The 20623-nt window shown below is 48.7% G+C and overlaps 1 protein-coding gene across 5 annotated transcripts in view; it reads right to left on the reverse strand.

Moving 5' to 3' along the window:
• The window catches only part of Chi (LIM domain-binding protein 2 Chi), an 85964-nt gene that overhangs the window by 33686 nt on the left and 31655 nt on the right, over positions 1-20623 (reverse strand). For 2 of the 5 annotated variants that reach the window (XM_034325648.2, XM_034325647.2), the window contains exon 1: positions 7679-10061. The exons of 2 other annotated variants lie outside the window; for them this stretch is intronic. In XM_034325648.2, the coding sequence (XP_034181539.1) occupies positions 7679-8526 (848 nt within the window). In that variant the 5' untranslated portion in view covers positions 8527-10061. Of the gene's footprint in view, positions 1-7678; positions 10062-20623 lie in introns of those variants that run through there. One more of the 5 variants, XM_034325649.2, reaches the window with a different exon arrangement.

Below are 20623 nucleotides of genomic sequence, written 5' to 3' on the forward strand. Positions count from 1 at the left end.
CAATCCTAAACCTTTCTCTTTCATTGTAAGCGGCCGACTGTTACAAGACGAATAAATGCAAATACCATTCGGCGTACACGGCACGACAATGGGAAAGCGATCTAGAAATTCAAAGAAAATACAAAATTTCTAAAGTATCTAAAAATAGTAGCCTGCTTATGAAATCACGTTCGAGGTTTGTTCAACGACTTTCTCGAACTTCACCACCATTCGCAACTTCGCGAACGTAAACGTCCTATACAGGACGGTGAAAGTTTTCCTTCGCTGCGAAACAACTAGAATACCACTTACGCAATCCGTGGCACGAGTATCGATTCGAAAAAAGTAAACGGAAAGACTTGCAAAGAGACATCGGAACGAAACAATCGTTCTCCGCGATGGTTAATTTTCGAATGTATCCAGAAAGGGATTGAGAAATTTCGATCCGATCCGCGACCGATGAATTCATTCTACCTTTCTTCGAGCAGTCCCGAAAGATCCGGACCGAAAATGAAATCATCGTGGAATGAAGACGCTGTTCCCGGTGACCTCGGGCACATTAGTGAGATCAGTTCTCGGTAGGTGATCACAGCGAGAAGGCACAAGCGGATTTGGCCCCGTGTGGACCACTCGAAACTGGTTCCTAAAAATGGTCCAGAGGTGTTCCACGCGCGACACACCGTACAGTCCGAGATAAAACGTCGCTGACGGAAGCACGAGGGACGATGGTTGGAAAGGTGGAGCAAACCTCCCACCGTTTCCATCGTCATCGTACCATGTGACTGGGTTACGGTAGCGCGTCTACGTTGCTCGGCATCCTTCCATGGATAAAAGAGGCCGAACAAATCCGGATTATGCCGCGAACTTGGACCATCCATTTCGACGGTTCACCCACGTGGCCCACTTCTAACGCGCGAAAATTCACGCTGACTGGAGAATTTTCAAAGATACGTTGATAATTGGAAAAATAATTCAACTATTTACCTTCCTATCTGTTCTCTACTACGAATCTTTTGTCGAAGACGAAAAATATGTTGCATGTTAAACGAACGAGCTATCACGACAGGAAGTTTACAACTACACGGTCGAGAGACGATTACATTTTCAACAGATTAAACGTTGCCGATGGTGACCTTCCGGTGACGTAACGTCGGATGTCGATCTTACATCAACTGAAATTCAAATTCCTCTGACGCGATACGTCGATTCCGACCTTAAAATAATACTGTACCGAGAGGTCTATGGTTTTCAAGTTTGCCGCCAATAATTCGCGCCCTCCGTTCGAATCTTCCGCCGCGGAGAAGGGATTTATAAGCTATCAATTTATGGCGATTTTTATTGGCGAAAGGATTGAAAAATTCTGGTAAAATCGTCGAGTCTCTCGAAAAAGTTTCACGTGGAATCTCGAGACGAAAATTCGAAGAGCGCGAGAGAGGATGGCTTTTCGTAGTTTCCTTGCGGCTTGAAGGGCTCATTCGAGAACTGCTTGACGACGAGCCACGCGACGTACCTTTCAAGGTGAACGGGATTCGTCTTTCGAAAAAAAAAAGGGAAAAAAAAATAAAAATCCGTCCGAGGAATAAAGTGGAGGTGCTCTTTCTTCTCCTTCTTCTCCTCCCTCTCGCTCTTCCTCGCGCATGTTCCGAGAGCAGTCGGCTGTACGCGTTTCATCGACACGCGGGAAAATTAAAATCAATGGGAAAATTTTCAAAAATCGAAAGATTTCGGTCCCTGCCTCGTTTCTTATTTCTATTCGCTCGATGCTTTCTGCCAAAATATAAATTCCTCGTGTCGTGTAACACCCGAATGATGCGTAACCAATTAACACTTTGAATGCCAAGCTAAATTTCTCGAAAACCCCGGTAAATCTCACCTATTATCCTTCTCATACTAAATCTTTCTATTGGGCGTACATCCAAGCATTTAGCAAACGTATTCCTGCGACACTTAAACACCGATGAATTTCCAAAAACAAAGCGGAAGCCCAGCACCGACCATAACCTTCCTCATCGGGCAACCTTCTTTCACCGTGGCCGGTCGGCCAGCAGTCTGAATCTCTGGTCGGAAAAAAGGAAGGAATCGCGATCGTGGCTGAAGGGACCACATCATGGCAACCGGACCTAAACGCCTCGGAGAAACTGGTCGAACGACATTTCCCGCGTCTCTCACAAGGTGCCGTGTGGTCAATTTCACCGGCAGGATTCCGCTTTCCAACTTCTTTCCTCGACTTTTCTTCGTCCGCGCGTACCCTCCTGAACGAGGAGGCGCGAAAGGTACAGAAAATGGATCTCTAAGAGAAATCTAAATACGCCTGTAGAATTATCGATATCGAAATAAAGGATTTCTTTTCGAAATAACTCGAAGAGTTCGATTATTCAAAGTTTCCTATCCCTAGTACGAAGTCCAAGAGGAAGGAGAGTCGACAGCAGCTCGAGGTAAGAATGCCTGCTGCGAGCAGAGGCGAGAGAGGTCCGTGCGGAAAGAGGAGAAATTCGAGGAGGTGGGAGAGCGAGAGGAGAGGGGCGATACAGTAGGGGCGGGAGAGCAGAGAGAGAGAGGGGAAGAAGAGGAGGCGGCCTTGAGAACGCGGAGAGAGCAGAACGCGGGTCTAAGAAGAAGAACCAGAAGAAGAAGAAGAAGAAGAAGAGAGAAAGGAGAGACTAGCTGAGCCAACTCCAACGCCAACGAACTGCTTCACTGGCAAATCACTGACGGTTCTCATCCCAGCTTCGATTCTTCATCGGTGAATTAATGAACCGAGGACACGTAGGAGCGGCGCTCCACAGAGGCGCGGCTTTCTCAGCTCCAAAGAACTCTATACTTTGCCACTCACAATGACACTTTTCCCAAAATCGTGGGTAAAAGTCATTTGGTCTAATTACTTTATGAAGTCAAACGTAAGCCTTTGATTACAAGTCCTTCTACGATGATCCTTACAATTCTCCGGTCGAAATTTGAAAATCATTTGATCACAGAGATTTAGACGATTTAAACGGTGTTGCTAGAGGCTGTTGTAACGTTGCACAGGTCGCAGATACGAAGCATTATGCAACGACGATGATGTAAGGATCGCGACGTAAAACTGGGAGATCCGGAGACGCGAGTGCGACCAGTACGCTACGGAACACGATTTCTTTGGTCCTGCCTACGTTCAACGTTTTCTCATCTCGTTTTCATTTCACTGGCGCGCGTTGGAAACGATCTAGAGAAGAGGGAATTCGTATTTGGAGTAGGAGCGTGGCTAGCGGGATCGAAACTAAAACGGAACACCTTGAGATCTCCGGAATTAGCTGGCAACAATCGACCGCGCGAACGATCAGATCCAAATTCTGAAATTCTGGCATAGTAAATTATCAACCAGCCGGAAAGCTCCATCTGCTGGATAGAACGCATGCGAACGTCGAGATTCCAAAGGTAAATTTTTCAACGTATGCTGCGCGAAGTTAGATAATTATTCCGGTGACTTATCGCGGAAGCCAAGGAAACGGAACGTTCGCAAACGCAATCGTCGTAACGTCTCGGATCGGTGGAGCACTGTTTTATGTAACGGATAGGAAATATTTCGAAGAATACATTTCCTCCAATTACGCGACTCTTAATGCACCACTGTTCGCGGTAATGCAACGACGTGCTGCCGGAACTGATGTTGAAATTAGAGTTTTCGAAAATGGTACCTAATAAAGTATCATCGTTTGACGATGGGTATCGCGTGAATCAATATCGAGACGGGAAGAAAATGAAGATGCAAATTCCATCAGCAAAGATGCCGAAGAATAGGTAGAGAGATCGCGTTGAGATCCACTGGGTCGTGAGTGTGCGCGGCGCAGGTAGGTCGGTTGAACCCACGGCTCTCTACGGAATATACAGACACTTGGCGAGATTCGCGAGGTCACGTGCTGCATTTGGACAGCCAGTGCTAATTTCATTATTTATAGCTTTAAAGCTTTCGATTTGCCGATCTACCATTATTCCACCTCGCGATTTCTACGTTTTTATCGCGCAAAACTAAAATGTCCAAAAAATGGACCCTATCAATATTTTGAGGTGAAGATCGAAAGTTTCGAAATTGGCGCGTATCGAGTTAAGAAGCTCGACAACGACCAGTTGAAATCGATGATCGTTCGCGCGGATTCGAGCGATAACAATTTCATAGTTGGATAAACGACTAGCGTTATCACGCCTGGACGAGAAATTAGCTGAGATTCGAAGATAATTGGCCCCGATTCCCTCTGTTCCCGCGTTTGTTCCGTCGCGACGAGCGTCGTTTCAATGGATTACCGATCGACGAAGGCTCGCGGTTCCTTGATTGAAAGCGGATTCTCTCGGTGTTGTATCCACTCGAAAAGTTGCAGACACTGCGGCGCGTCCGAGGTGTTAACAGCTGGTTTCGACGATAAGGATCTTCGCGGTCTGATAAACGACCGAGCAATCCTCACTGTCTCTTTCTCGCTTCATCCTCTTGCGGCCTCTCGATGTCCCTAAGGGATTTCGCGTTACGAATACAAGAGGATTCGATTGACGGATCCCTGAAACGATCGGTATTTACAGGAAGAAACTCGTCCAAGTGCACTCTCGTTTGCTTTGAATTTTAATTTACATACTCTCTAGACGATAAAAAAAACTGGAGTAACCCGTTCAAGTGAGATCATCTTTGTAAAGAAATACTTTCTTAATAAAAATATCTTGAAAATCGTATCTCGAAGTTCCAATTTACCGGTCTGTCAAAGACTATCGACCAAATTGCACCTGTCGCCAAACACCTGTACATCCAAGTTCCTAAGGTAACCCATTGACTAAACGAGTCCTTTCTACCTCTCATTGTCACCTTGTCATCTTCTTAAGTTCATCCCTGTTACGCTCCCTCTATTCATTTGACCAGCTTCCTACTGTTTTCTGAACACGCTCGGATACGCATACCTAAACCTGAACCTGGGGATTAGGTTCATCCGCTTCCTGAGCCGTCAGGCCGAAGCTTTGAAAGTAATTGGAATGGACGTGAGATGCTACTGCCCGTTAAATATCGAACGAGTCTCGATCTTGCTTGAATCGTAATGAAATAAAAATCTGAACGTTCGTCGTTAGAAGGACGAGCGTGTGCACGCACGTGCATTCCACTTTTCAGGATTGCCTTGAACCTGGCCGGTTGCTCGAACAGTTTCACGTGAAACTGGAACCGTCGGACGATACGGCTTGATACGCTACCTGCACACGACTTTATGCGCTCAGCCCGCCAGGTATCTCCTCCTCGCGTGCCTTCCTTTTCCTTTCTCTCCGCTTCTTCCATCGTTCATCGATTCCTCGAGCACCGCGGCGTTTACTCGGACCGCAAAAACCTCGCCAATTGGACGTTTGATCGTTCGAACCACTTTTGGTCCGTTGCTTGAGGTTTGATTGATCGGAAAACGCGCGGCAACTCGCGGCAAGACACTTGGAAAGTTTCGTTTCTCGATCCACCGGGTGGGTCCTGCATTTTCATCGCACTTTGCACGAAAAATTCGTTGTTTCGGGTTATCGCTACGCTCGTAGAAAGATTGAATAATATTTGGAGCGCAGAAATTGACGACGCTCGCGATACGAGGGCCTCGCAACGAGCCAAGGTGTCGATTCAGTTTGTCGCAAAGCGATCAAGGTCCTTCTTATCCTACCGAGAGGCCGCGATAAGATAAGCTCGGTGACGCCGTTCGACTTCCGACTGCATGCTCAGTCTCTCTTTTCCTCTTGTTATTTCTCCATCTGTTTCGTCAACTTTTGCCCTAATTTATTGTAAACGCTTATTTTTCACGATATTCCTTTCTACCATCTTTCAAGGGTGTTTGAACGAAACGTTTCGACGAATCGTGCGAATGTACCAGCGTGGAACGCTTTATGTTAATGAACCCTGGCGATTACCCAGACGGGGCCAGCGAACAGGGAGATGATGTCGAGCCGATAGAGACGTCCAGACCGGATACAAGGAAGGTCGAAGGAGAAGAACCGGATAATCGTCACCGTGCTAGCCTGTGCACCGGCTTTTCTCTTATCGGTTCTGACCCTACCAGTCCGGTCGAAGCGTTCTCCAGACGAGGAAGGAAGTCGCGTTTTGCCAGCGTACACCTGCGTCAAAGAGGCGCCTCCCACCTGCGGGCCACCTGAACTTACCGATAGAAACCCAGTCCGCGAGACTTTCAGAATGCACCTGACTCTCGCGAACCGTGCTCCTTTTTCGCCTGTCCACCGCGATAATTGGACGATAATACACTGATCGATCGTCACTCCCAAAAATGGAGCTACTACTTTGAAATTCATCGATGGCCCCGGCGAAAGTTTCCAACAACCGTTATCCTCGACGCGATAGCCAAGCGAACTGGAGTAACTGCTCTGGATATCATTTCGGAACGAAAGTTGAAAATAATCGTAAGGTTGGAAGCGAGAACCACATTGTTAAAAATTCAAGAGGGTATAACTCGTCGCGCTGAACGCTTTCATTGAAAATTGATTAACGTCAATGTTAACGAGACAATTCGGTGTTTAACGAGAGAACAATTCAGCGGTAGCCAGGTTTCGAGACACGTTCGACCGCGCAACGGTCACCAGAAAGATCCTGGTCGAGCTATGATAACGGATTCTTCGGGTATACTGTTACTACGCCCGAGAGAGCGTACTAGCGAGAGATTGCTGAACGATTGGCACGGAACGAGAAGTATTAGGCTGTAAAAGAACCGTCTGAATCCGGTTGCGGCGAAAAATTTCAAACCTTCCTAACCGTCCATATCGCGTTCTTTTCTTATTATTCAAGAACCACGGCGCCTCCGTGGAATTTTCCCGCCCAAAAGTGGTTCGTTCGAGTAAGTATCGCAGTTTGAGAATCCTCCAAGTCTCAGCGAAGTAGACAGAAAGCAAACGTCGCGTTTCGCACGGAAATTTCTTCGACCACGCGATACGCTTTCTTCAGGGTGGTCGCGTGACCCTTTTCTCAAAAGAAAGCACCGCCACACCGTTCGGTAAGCTCTTGCACGATCGCACGACCGGTGCTTCGCGTGATAAAAAGTTGTTACGCTCGATGTAATGGCGGATTACTTATTTATATCGGGGGGCTTGATCCCCCTAATCGTGCTAAGATTGATCTGAAACGTTGTCGTCGAACGGTAAGAGGGTTGTCGCGACCGCGTCCAATGTAAATTCGTCACAATACGAGCCTATTTTTCTCCCCCCTCCCTCCATTTAGTATTGCACAGCTTGTACTTGATGAAAAAGCTTGAAGAAATCCGTGAAGGCTAAATTGCCGGCTACGTCAAACTTACGACAGAGGGAACAGACTTTACACCAGCCGTGAAAATGAGAGGTTACACGCGGATCTATGTAGATTTGCATAAATAAGCAAGCGAAGTTTACCGTTTTCCATTTCGAACACGCACATCGTTCGGGATAAAAGCTTTGTCTGTAAGCGACCACGTGAAATGTCCACGCGACCCTTTCGCGTAACAAAGTAAAAAGATCCGTCATTTAAGTCATGCCTATTAAATCGCACACTTTCTTGTTCAAAACCTTGCTACGACACGCGATCGACTGATTTTAACCGATAAGCATTAACCCACCGACGACCGTAAGCGTACTGATACGCCAAATGATTTATCAGCCATTTTCGTCGAGCGGACGCGTAACGAGGTTAATCGTCAGTGGGTCAAAGCGAAGAATAAGAAGGTGGCGATGATGTTTTTACCTGAAGTAGTGCGATCCAAATGGCGAGCAATAAAAAGGGTCGTTGTGCATATGCGGTTGTCCGGGTACACCGGGTCCTTGGGGATGAGCATGCGGGCCCATCGGGCCGGTTGGTCCCGGACCGCACATCCCGGGTGCACCTTGCGGCTGCATACTAGCCGGGCCCATCATGCCTGCGGCTGGACCCATGGGATGCGGTCCAGGATGATGGGGCGAGCCAACCATGTGAGGACCAGGATGATGAGGATGAGGCGACGGTCCACCACCGCCCATGTGCGGATGAGGCGCGTGAGGGGAACCGGTCATCATACCGTGAGGTGGCATTGGGTGAGGACTCGGAGATGCTCCGTTCAAATGGGGCCCACCAGTGACACCGCCGTGAGGCGTCGGTGGACCCCCGTGGGTCGGCGTGGTAGCCGGTTGCGGTGGCGGTAAACTAGGCGGTCCAGTCGGTCCTGAGGCCGCTAGTGGCGGCAGCGGGCCATTCGCCATATTGTTTAGCTGCGTGAGCGAAGCCGCCGCCGACGCCATCGCCTGCAAAGGATTCGTGGCGCCGTTCGTCGTGTTGACACCTAGTCCGCTGCTGTTGATACCCTGACCAGTGTTGGTGTTGTTGTTGTTGTTGCTGTTGCCGTTGGTGGCGGAGCCAGCGGTGTTAGTGGCGTTGCTCACACCGCCGCCGAGAGATTGCAAGGAGGGCGGCAGCGGCGGCGAGCCGGCGGGGGGCGCTGCCGGGCCCCCGAGGCACCGGCCCGACGGACCGGGGGCGGTTACGCTGCTGGGCGCTACCGGCACGCCGGCGTGCAGTGGTATTCCACCTGGGGGGCGCTGTGCCACCCTTACCGGCATCACTCCCCCCTCCACGACGCCGTTCACCCTCTCCTCGAACTCCCGCCGGCTTGATGACTGGGCTACGAGCGCGGGAATCTCTTCTCTACTACTCGATGCCGTGCAACTTCTCCTTCGCTGATAGTCCCGCTCAGAGATTTAGGCGCGCTGCCACCGAATCCTTTGTTTTTTCCCTTTCAATTCCTTTTCTTCAAATTGATCGACGCTCGACGACTCGTGTACACGATCAACGATCGAATACCAATCTTATTTAGAAACTCATCGATCACTCTGAGTAATCACTGCGAGCGGAGGTTCACCGTGGTCGATAAATCACTGCACTTCGCGCGTATACTTTTCCTGACGTGAACTCGAGCAACCACGTGCCCTTGGTACAGGCGCTTCGGACGGAAGGGACGGCCACCTCGTTTCAAGTTTCTCGATATACTTCTACTAGCAACACTTCGGATCAACATTCCTCGGACGAGTCCATCGTTGAACGCCAGTGTACTTTTCTTTCACTGGCAGGATTCGCTTTGTCTCGTAATTTTATCCAAGCCCACCCCCCTGGGTACACTCTTTCGATTCCTTCGATTCTGAATCGAGAAACGCACGGTAACGCGTGCCACCTGTTCGCGTCTATCTAATCACCTATGTGCGGTTCCACCACCGAAACTTCAACATCTATGAAATCTGCGCGGTAACGACGCGTATCCTCGTCGAGAGACACGGTGCACTATTTCAAGCAAGATATCGTCGACGCACTGGAAAACTCCGTTTACCAAGGAATCACACACTTTGGTCAGCCTGTTTCTTGCCGCACAATGACGTTGAACGCGAAATCTCGACGATCACGGTTGCTCGTTTCGCTCGACTAAACTATTCTACGGGCGAGTAACTAAGAGCAAGCAGCGGTAGTTAATGGCAGCGGTCAGCTAGGGATCCGCGGGGGCACGTGGCCGTCACGTCGTCGGCGTCGCGGTGCGCACCTACGTCGCGGACCAACGCTCCTCGTCTCCCGCCGCCCATCCTGCCGGCCTTCTTCTCCTCCTTCGGGCAACGCTTGCCACCGATTCCCCGCGGGAAGCTTAGCATCCCGTGTTGCGCGTTGATCTCTCAGTCGCCGCTTGCCGAGCCGAACGCTAAGCCCGCGTGAGCACGCTGCTGCTTTCCAACTGGATCGCCGCGTTCCCGCATAGTCCGCGCGACGAAAGCTTAATTACGAAAAAATCGAGCCCACTTTTCTCGTTGGTTACGCGAACGTCCCGGCCACGATTTCCACTCCTACAAACGAAATTGCCGCCAGACGACTATCACAGACTAAGAACACTGAAAGCACCGCGATCTCGCGCGCGCGCGCCCTCCTCTACACACGATTACCACCAAAGTGAACAAGAGAGGACGAAGAAGAAGACGATGAGGCTTGGAGGAAGGTACCGAGTGAAAGAGAGATAGACATAGGTGGAAGAGGAACGCGGGACAACACACGTAGCAGCGTGTCACGAAACAACAAACGACACCGTCCGCGAATGCCTGTACACTCGACGAGAGCAATCGCGTTACTGCGGAGCAGCAGGCGTGGAGGCGCTGCGGTCGCGTTCGAGCTTTCGAGGACAGACACGACGCTTTGGAAGGGGAGAGCCACGCGAGGACACCGGGTGGGGGAAAGTGAAGCGGAGCCACGGCGAAAGGAGCGTCGGAAGAGGGAGCAGGCTCACGCACGCTTCGAAAGGTGGGGAGCCACGTGAGCGTCCGATGCCCGATGCCCGACGATGCCCGCCGTGTCCACGGAACCGACGCGACCAGACGCGAGACACGACGTGCCACCCCTTGCTACCTTTCAACCCTTTTTTTCATCCCTCCCCTTCACCCTTGCTTCGAATTCTTCGGCCAACTCTCTTCAACTACCTCGCGAGACCCCTGATAATTTCCTTATTTTTATATCGAGAAATTATATTGAGAAATTATTGGAGTAAAGACTGTGTGGTAAATCTGAAAGAAAAGAAAACGATAGCTGCCCCAAGGGATAAGCTTTTCTATTTGGCAAACGATCGCCGATTGAACGAGAAGCCGTACGTTCGTCAAAGTCCACTAAAAGGCGGTTTCACTTTCCGTGTGATCCAAATCGCCGGTGGTCCCGAGAAAACTACGGAGGATTGATTCCGTTAAGATCACAGAAGCCCAGAAATCCGATTTATCGTGTTCGGGGTCAAGTTGAACGCATTTGTACGGGCGTGATGAAGAAGAATGGTCTACTGCCTTGACGCGCGGCGCGTGCGAAAACGACGACCATCGCTCCTTCAACGTTCCACCTTATCAACCTTTTTCTTTCTCCAAATTGAATCATTCGAATTTAATTTTCTGACTGCCCAAGGCTTTCGAAAAGTCTAAAATTATAATTCGATCGATCAAAGAATTAATAGCGTCAAAATTAGAGTACTTTCTCTTTGAAAGACACGAAATTTTCGCAATAGACTTTCCCTGCTTTTTTCATCGCGACCATTTTTCTTCATCCGGTTAATCTTCCCTCCGGTGCAACCGACTCGCAAGACCGTAGGACATTTCCTTACCGGACAGAACGATATCGAGTCGATTACTTTTTAATCCTAAGTTACTTCTCCGGTAATCCGGTTATTAAGTCGTCCCGGTCTTTTTCGAAACTAGATTTACCAAAAAAATTGGCTCGTTGAAAGCTCAGGAATCCCTTCGTTCTCAGCCCTGAATTTTAATCGAATAATAATTTTAGTCGTAGGAAGTAGGATATTGCTCGCTGCTCATTTCATTCGGATCCATTGAAAATTCTTTTCAGAAGTGGAATAGAAGCTACTCCAGATCGTGAAGAGCGCGTGGAACAGGTTCGAAACGGTACAAAGCTAATAACGAGGCCCTAACCGCGACCTAAGGAACAGGACAGACTCAGGTAACTCGGTACTCCGGCTCGCAGGTAGAGTTTGAGACAACAGGTATCATTGTCCGAGGGCTAGCAGTGCCGCAAGGCGAACGTTTTACAAAGCACTGGAAATTCCAGGTAACCTCCCTCTGTCCTTTCACGGAAAATAAACTTTCCCTCCCCCTTGGTCGCCTCTTTTATCGAGAATCATCCAACCGGCTGATACACTTTCCACGATATACTCGTTTCCTTCTTCGTTTACTTTCTTCGATTCGCGTTACTCGTGCAGTTTCACTCGTATGTTCCGCGAAGATGGTTAACTTCGACGAATAAGAGAAAAGGTACTTAGTCTAGTGTGTACCTTTTACTTTCAAGGTTCGTCATTGAAAGTTTTATTGTAGGTCCATTAATTTTCAGAGTACCGTTAGGTAGGGTCAGTCGTTTTTCGGGTCGTTTTCGAGTAGCCGAATTCAACTTCGTTTTGCAACTGAAAATATCATAGACTTCTAACGATATTTCCCATTTCTACGCGTGGGTGGTTTCTGGTCTACGCGACGACCTTCTAGCAGAGTTCGGTCCTCCGATAGACTACCAAGAATTCCCTGGGACCATTAATCTGCTGGCTGCGACACCCAGGGCCCGAGTCTCGTTCCCTCCCCCTTTTTTCCCTTCAGTCACCCCCTCCATTTCGGGCCAGGTAAGCGTGGCCCAGACCGAACCGTGGCATTGTCCGAGAAACGTTGGTGAAACGAGTCAGGTTGTTGCACCGATCAGAAACCACTATCGCGACCGGAAGCTACCACGATCTTCCAGTTAAACGAAGGTAGGGGGTTAATCGGTACGACGAGAGGGCGAGGTGCGTCGATTGTCCAGTAGAATACGAGAATAAATTAATGTCGTAAACGATTGCTTTCTGTCGTCTTTTTTAAAAAGAAAATAGGGGAATGGTTACGGTGAAAGTACTTGGGATTATTTAGGGTGATTTGGGTTACGGTTCGCTCAAGGGTACTTAAACCTTTCAGGACAAGGGACAATGGATTTTCTAAGTAACATTGAACAGTACTTAGAACGGATTTAGTTTATGGGGAGTGATTTTATAGTACCTGAAGAAAACTGTACTTCAAGAAACTTAGATTCCTCGATAATGATAAATCAATCACTAATCAAGTGTCCCATCAAAATGTTCTAACGAAAGGTGGTAGTTGGACAATCCAAGCGATTTTCCATAGGACAGGTTGATCCTGACGGTCCATCAAGGAACGTTCAGGTGACTGGTGAAAAGTTCGTCAGGCTAGAGAAGAGAAGAGAAGGTAAGGCGAGCAGACCGACAGGCGTCGCGCAAGAAGGAACAATTAGAGGCCAAATAAAGACGAAGAAGCGAGTCACAGTCGAGCGGGTTCGCAACGAGCGTGTGTGTGATTTCGGTCACGCCGTGCGGCTGTACGTTGACCCCCGTAGAACCAGAGGAGAGAACGGAAAAAAAAATGAAGAAACACGGGTGCAGGCAGCTGAAAAAGGGAGAGAAAAAGACCGGCATCGCGGCGGAAGGGAGAGAAAGAGGGAACTGAAGAAAGGTGAAGTAAGAAGGGGGAATGTACGAAGGAACGAAGAGAGCATTTGCTCCTCACCGTTCCTTCTTTCTTCCTTCTCTGCACGGAGAGGGTTCCTCGACTCGCCTCGCGGTTCCAACTTGCTCGTTGCCACCACCGTGCGGAGAAGCCGAAGTAACCGAGCAAGATGGAACCACGATGGTGGAACGAGGAGAAACCATGCCGCGAAGAAGCTGGTAGGAAGAAAGAGAGCCAAGCCCGAGGAGAAACGTTCAGAAGGCTGAGAACTCACTCGGAGAGCAATCGAGGTGTACACCGCACTGATTCGCCCGATCCTGGGTCATTCGGACCCAGCCTTACATCCAATTCAAAACTGTCACGGTTTAGGTCAATTCAGAAATGTTAAGAAACTACCCCTTCACGTCCAAAATGCAAATTCGTGAAGGGACAGGCGACGAAGGTTTCGATATCAAAGAATCATCGAACGGTATCGAAAACAGTGCAAAGTGGCTTCTTTAAAGTAGAGTATCCTGTCGCGGCCGATAAGTAATCTTGTACCGGAACACTGGAGGCGTGGATACGAGCCCTTTAAGGGCAGTTCACGTGTATTCGACATGCGTATTACGCGTGCTCCACGGGATTTGTCACGCGCCGACTGAACCTGCTCTCGCGATTACAAAGACCGCTCGAAACAGCTTTGTATTTCAATTTTAATTCTAATTCATGCGAACCACTTGTACCAATGTAATTTTCATCGAGAATAAATCTAAATGAACCTAAGATACAGGGTGTTAGGAATTTACTGAGTATCGGGTGCGAAGACGCAATCTCGAGTATCTGTAAATCAGATCGAATGGAAAGTTTGCTAGATCTCGATGAGACTGGTGTTCAGGCTGTGGCGACGATGTCGCCAAGGAGTTAGCGGACAGCTACGGGTTAGATTGAGGCTGATCGGGTAACCGCTAAGTATATCGAGCTTAGAGTACTTGAACGAGAGCCATCGATGGCCAAGGGTGCGATGCTTGTTTGCTCAATGACGCTGGGCTACCGAGGCGTTTACCGATCTACAGGTGACTTTCCTTATTCCTTCGGCCTGTCTCCTTTCCTTCGACGATTAATTGGCTTTTTAGGGCTGTTACGAACCGCAACGACGACTCGAGTACAAGACAAGCTTGTAGGGTGAAATTGAAATTCATTGTGCGTCGAGAAGAGAGCGTAAACGATGGGATAAGGAAAACGAGTTAACCTCAGTTTCCTCTGGAACTAAGTACCACTTTCTACTTTAATTCATCCTATTTTTCTTTATCTCCCAAGATAGAGGGATAAAGAAATTGTTTCGGGAGTGGAACGTATCGAAAGGACGTCGCGGAGGAGTAAACCGGTAATCTTTAGAGGTCATCTAATTATGCGGTAAAACAGCGTTAATTCGCGGTTAATTTCTTAACGAGATAACTCGTTGGCAAGGGAAAGGGTGGCGTGGTTAGAGCCTCTAATGGCTCCGCGTGGCTACGTCCGGCTAAATGAAAAAAAAAAAAGGGAGAAAAAAATAAAACGACGAAAGTGGGAGAGGAGTGGATGAGAAAAGAAACGGTGAGAGCGGTGTGTTAATTAATTGGCGCGTAATTAAAAGCCACAGCGATACACCGTTAGTTAGCTTGTCCCCCGAGTCGATACACTTCAAAGAATCCGTGAAGCTGAAAGATATCGGTTTAGCAGGCGCTACCCCGCGACAAGTAGACTTCCTTTTTTCCTTCTGACACAGAACGTGAAACGGTGCGCGTGAAAAATCAGAGTAATTAAAAGAGAGAGGACAGGATGAAGATGATCGAGTGGACGGATCAAAGGGTGCGCGGATGATTCGAAAAAAATTTTGCCTCTGATCAAACACTCGACACTTTTCGCCGAGCACCGACTCTCTTTCCTGGACATAGTTTCATGTTCTGTTGCTTTTCGTCCTGAATGACGTTGCTCTTCGACGAACTTGAAACTTCGAGATCTGTATTTTCGATAATATTTGAAAATCGTACTAAATCACACTATATGTATTGAATTAACTAAACTTTGTACGAAATTGTTGAATAAATGAAAAATGAAAAAGTACAAAATGCGAGTCTCCAATTTTTTTTTTTCACTACCTATCAATGTTTGAGCACGGGTAGAAAAGTGGAAGGGTTGCAGAATCTTCCATCAAAATTCCCGTTGTTTCTTCCGCATCGATGCCCATCGAAATAATCGATGTTAAGCCGTGCGTGGGCGGGATAATCCGCGTTTACAAAGCGCGAAACCGCGCCGAACGTAAAGATCAAAATAATTAAATGTCGCGATGACGTTACATCCGTCGTCACAACGGTCCTCGAGACGATACTCCGAAGCGTTCTCTTCTCGGAGATCATTAAAGGGACGAGCCTGACGAAGATCCACTCGACAGAAGCACAGGTAAAGAAGTTTTTTCTTTTTTTTTTTTTATTACAAATATAGAAGAGAATCGCTTCACACTTTCAATCGGGGTCGCTTGAAAAAAATTGATGCGGTACGATCAAGATAACGATTACGGATCGATAGGCGTGAAATATTCATTTTGATAAATGATTTCAAAGAGCGATGGTTGAACAAATTTTCGAACTCGAGTTTATTATTTGAAGAGGAAAAAATAGAATCGTTTGCGAGAGTAAAAGCGTGATTTAGAGTTTGGTCCAGGCGTCATAAATAAGATTCATAAGCCATGCTCGTATCTATTACTTTTACCGCTTCCCTCAGCGGCCGTACGAGAAAAAACGACGGAAAACACGTGGGATCGAGAATTCCTCCGCGGAAAAGTTTCCCCCTTGCTTTTCGCTCCACTTTTGGCCTCCGAGATTATTCCCAGCCGACTTTGAAAGTGGCTACGAAGTTTTTTACGAGCACGTCTTCTTCGATACTCTCAGCCGTCCCCTGTTTTCTAATTATACACCGATTCTAATTACATCGAACGGTTTGAAATCAAATACAAACTGTACGCGTTTAAATAATTTGTCGAATTAATTACCTTAGCTTAAAAAAACTAAATAAATCAATCTCATCTATGAACCCAGGACTCGTGTATTAAACATAAAGAATATCAATCAGGTACGATGCTACTGTTAAAGCATCCCTCGTGAAACAGTCAATTCATTTGTCTCGTCAAGGGAGGAGAACCTCTTGCAGTTTCCGAAATTCACAGCTGAGAACCACTGGCTACGCTCGGTCGAGTCTAGCGAGGGGGTGAGGAATGAAGGAAGGTGTGGGTAGGGGTGGGTAGACCAAGAGAGCAAGAGAAAGAGAAAAGGGAGAGAACGAAGCAGAGTGAGATAGAGATGGAAAGAGAGAGATAGAGCGAGAAATAGAGAGAAGGGTGCCGTAAGGGGGTTGGATGGAGTAAGAGGGGGGGAGCAGAGGTTGGTGCCAGGGTAGGTTTTGATCAATATCTCGCCCCCACCCCACACCACCCTTCGTGACGGTACACCATACCCCCACCAGAACCCCATCACCCGACCACCATGAATAACCAAGACCATATAGCGGCCTGCAGATTAAATACATCGTGGTACCATACGATCAAACCACCCTCGACCACCCAGCCCTCCCCCCCATCCCCCCTCTCCCTCTCATACGTGCCCACCGCCTTCACCGCCACCTCCACCCACCCTCGACAACCCAACGACTCTCCTCTTTAACAGCTACCACCGCTTTCAACGTCGTCGACCATCGTGTTCCCGTAAGAACGACTGATTTGCCGCACCACCGAGCCGAAAGGGGTGGCCGTGAAGCGACGCAAGAGAGGTGGCCAGGGTGTGGTGTGTCCTACGTCTACCTACGTACGCCTGTATACGTATGGATACGCACTAGCTACGGAAACCCCTTTTCCTCCGCATTCCGATCTCTCGCGTTTTCCCACGGGACTTTGCCCGTGCAAACGTACGCGGCAAGGACAACGTCCCTCGGGGGACAGTTTTGCGACACCAGCGGATCGCGAAACGACGGAAAAAGAACAATACCGTAGCCGACTCGTGTGTCCACGTGTTTCTAGAATACTATCCGTGACTACGAGAGGAACGTAATCGACACTTTTCAGTTGAATTTCGCGACCGACGTTCCGCGTGTCTTTGGTTAAAAATAATTATCAGTATCCGAGAATAATGAAATATAGAGAGTAGAAGGGTGGGGTAGCAGGCTCGGTGGTTTGCTATTAGGCGCTAATTTAGTTGTAAGCTGTAGGGTTGTCAGGAATGAAAGGGGTCCTCGGGGACGATGTTCACCCTGATGGAGAAGCAGTCCTCCTGTTTCTTTAAGGAACGCGCATTAAAAGGGGATGGAAACGGACACGAAAGTGTAAAGAAATTCTTGAAATTTGATCTCCACCGTCCCTCTTTCGTCCTGTCGACCCTTTTCTTTAAAAGTCACCACGACAAACTTTGCCAGCCTTATACAGACGTTATCTCGTGTACAAGTCGAACCTTTCGCTTCTTCACCCTCGACAAATTGTGCCCGGCTCTATTTCGAGTGAAATTCGAAAGGATGGGCACGATTAGTTTGACACCTTTGCGTCCCTAAACGCTACTCAACGTTGTACATGCGTTCGAGGATGTTTTAGCAGCCGAAAGGGTTGCAGCGATGTAATCGCGTTCGAAAACCTGTAGCTTTGCAGCAACCCGATTCGTCGAGATACGGCAAGCGTACGTTGGCGCGCGTCAATGCTCGCGTATAAATCAAGTATATACAATGTACGACAAGTATTAGCATTTCAATGAACGGTAGCGAGCCGCGGTAACGTTAATTTATCAGACGACGATATGCTTTTTACTATAACGCGTTACGATATCGCGTTGCTCACGTGGCCCGGTGCGTTGTGTCGCCACTTGTGCGATAGCCGACCTCTTCGTTATCCACCGGTGGGTCGGTGCGTTAAGCGATAACGCTGTTTATTATCATCTTCGTAACTAATGCTCCGCAGTTAACCGTCTAATCTGCGACCAACGTATATCTCGCGCCATTAGAGAGCACATTTTGCAATGACCGCGCCATCTGTCACGAGTCTTTTTCAACGGGGAACGGTATCCTTATCGGTGATCCGTACGCGGACAGGTGTAAAACACACCTTACTTTTCGATCATTCTACAGAGAGTTCGAGTCCCTAGAATTAGAAGTATTCGCACCTGATCGTCCATGCCGGTGATTACCTACACCTTCTCATCGAGTAAAAGTTTCACGCGCGATAAAGTCCGCTGATCCGATTAACACGTAATTGGTTAAGTTTCGACACGGTGAGTTTCCATCGGGAATTAGCGACAACTTTACTTGCCATCGGTGTACCGCGCGTAAAAGCTCGACCTTGTTGGTCGTACGTTTCGTTAAAAATCATTAGGAACATGGTGGCGATGTTCGATATGACGAAGGGTAAAGAATTTTCACTGGGAACGGACGCGTCGACCAGTTCCCTTTTCATGCGTCGAGACGCGTCCACCTCGCTTTTCCAGCCGCGATCGCCTCCGCTTCTAAGCGAATCACCGCCGACCGGTCTGTACGCTGTTATTGAAATACTTGCTTAGTACTTATTCGTACAAGTATTCGCGATCGAGCAGAGATGATAGGGCGGGATGAATAATTCGAGGTATAGTTCGCGGGAAACTATCGAAAAATCGATCTAACCGAAGTAACCGAGCGATCACGGAACTCAAGAACCCGTACAACTTCAAAAGCGGCTGTTTGTGTTGTTTCTCGCAGATTAGCAAACAGGTTTCCTCTCTGACAGACCATCCTCGCCGCGGATCTCTGTTTATTCGATGCACCGGCCGTGTGCAAGAAAGGAATTACCGGATTCAATCGAACTTGCTACGTTTTCATCGATTAGTCCAAGATGCACCGTAGGAACCATCTCCCTCTGCTTCTTCCTCGGCAAGCAATCGCCAAGTTTCGCGGCATCGAGGAAGGCGGTCATTTGTATAAACAGCTACGTCATCATGGTTCCGAGAGTTCAAGCGACGTTCACGCTTCGAAAATAGTACCGTGCACGCTATGGATTCAATTATTCCCTAGTGACCGGCGTTCCTGTGCCAATCAAATGTCCCTAGGTATCGCGAGACGTCCTTCGGACACGCAACAACAACAGGTACGGAGAAATGACTGGGAACCACGTCAGGGTGTCGGTCTCTGGACTCTTTTGCAAAGTTAACCATTCGCTGATGAAATTGTTGGAAAACAGTGGGTGTATCTAGGAACGTAGAGGATGAAAAATGAAAGGAGCCCGTTTAATTTGGCAGAGTTTGAGCGAAAAGTGTTCACCAGGCAGCGTTTGGTAGCGGTAAAGCCAAGTCGTCGGTGACCGGCAACCCGAAGTGATCCATCGCTTTAAGGTTGAGCCCAGGTTCGTTGGTTCGCGGCTACGCCGTTGCTACTCAGGATTCCAGTTCCCTCCCCCTTCCCTCTGCCCCTCACCCAGGCCATCGTTCGTTCCAGCTCGGATTCCCGCACCCTCCGGCAAACCCAACCCAACGCGCCGGGAACCTGTTCCGCCCTTCCTCTCTCTTGTCGTTGTCTTCCTCTCTCCTCCGCCTCCTTCTCTCTTCTTTCCTTCTCTACAAACTACCTTTCTTTCTCTCTCCCTCTCTCTACCCAACACAAACACACGCACACCACTCCTGTTCATTCTCTCTTTCCCTCCGACACGTTCTCTAGCGTCGAGCTGCTGCACGTCTACAACCGTGGATATTACTGTTGCGTGTGGGACGAGGAGGGAGTGAACGAAACCCGGAGAGGGACGCCGGTGGAACAAGAAGAACGAAAAAGTGGGAGCGGGAGAGAAGGAAACAAAGTTCCGTGCACGTGCGTGTGCAAGAAAAGAAGAACACCAGAGGAGTAAAGAGGGAAAAAGAGAGTAGATCCTACTGGAGAGAGCGAGCTGAGAGGAGAGAAAGAAACTCCGTGCACGCGCTGCCATTGTTTGCAGCGTGTGTCTTTCTAGCATTTTCTCTCTTCTCTTTCTCTCTCCTCTCCGCACCTCCGCGTTGCTTCGTTCTTTTTACCGTTTTTTTCTCTCTCCCTCCCCCCCTACCACGGCACTCTATTTTTCTCCTTTTTCTTCCAGTCGTTCGCTCTTGTTCCCTCTTTTCGCGGGGCTCTCCCGTTGCAGCTTCTTTTTTTCCCGGTTTCTGCCACGATTTTTGCCTATCGGAGTAAGCTAACCAGCCGAATGGACTGTCGCAGCGACGAGCTGGCGCGAAAAGGATAGAGGAGGTGGAAAAATCGACGGAGGACGCAAGGTTACTGGAAGAAGGACGTAACTGGGCCGATGATCCTGGCGCAGAAAGAGAGGGAGAGACAGTGGGAGCCTCATCGACCTTTCTTTTCAGGCGCTGCGCTTTTTGTCTCGAACAAACGTGTCTCTTCTCTCCTACCACTCTCTCGCTTTCTCTCTCTCTCTCTCTCTCTCTTATTGTACAACACACTTCTCTCGCTCTATGCTCGAGTGTTTCTAACGCCACGGGAGATCGGAGAGAAGACGTTACGAGGACGATGATCCCCGCGAGAACCGTGTTTCCCGCGCGCAACCAACCACGCTTTTGGCGGGAGATTCGAGCCCCGTCGTTCCCCGCGACTTCCAACTGCAAGCGAGCATCCCCCACCCGTCGAACGTTGAAATTTTCCGATCGACCTTCGACGAACG

Source organism: Osmia lignaria, chromosome 5 (assembly GCF_051020975.1).
Source record: "Osmia lignaria lignaria isolate PbOS001 chromosome 5, iyOsmLign1, whole genome shotgun sequence".
NCBI classification, from domain to species: domain Eukaryota; kingdom Metazoa; phylum Arthropoda; class Insecta; order Hymenoptera; family Megachilidae; genus Osmia; species Osmia lignaria.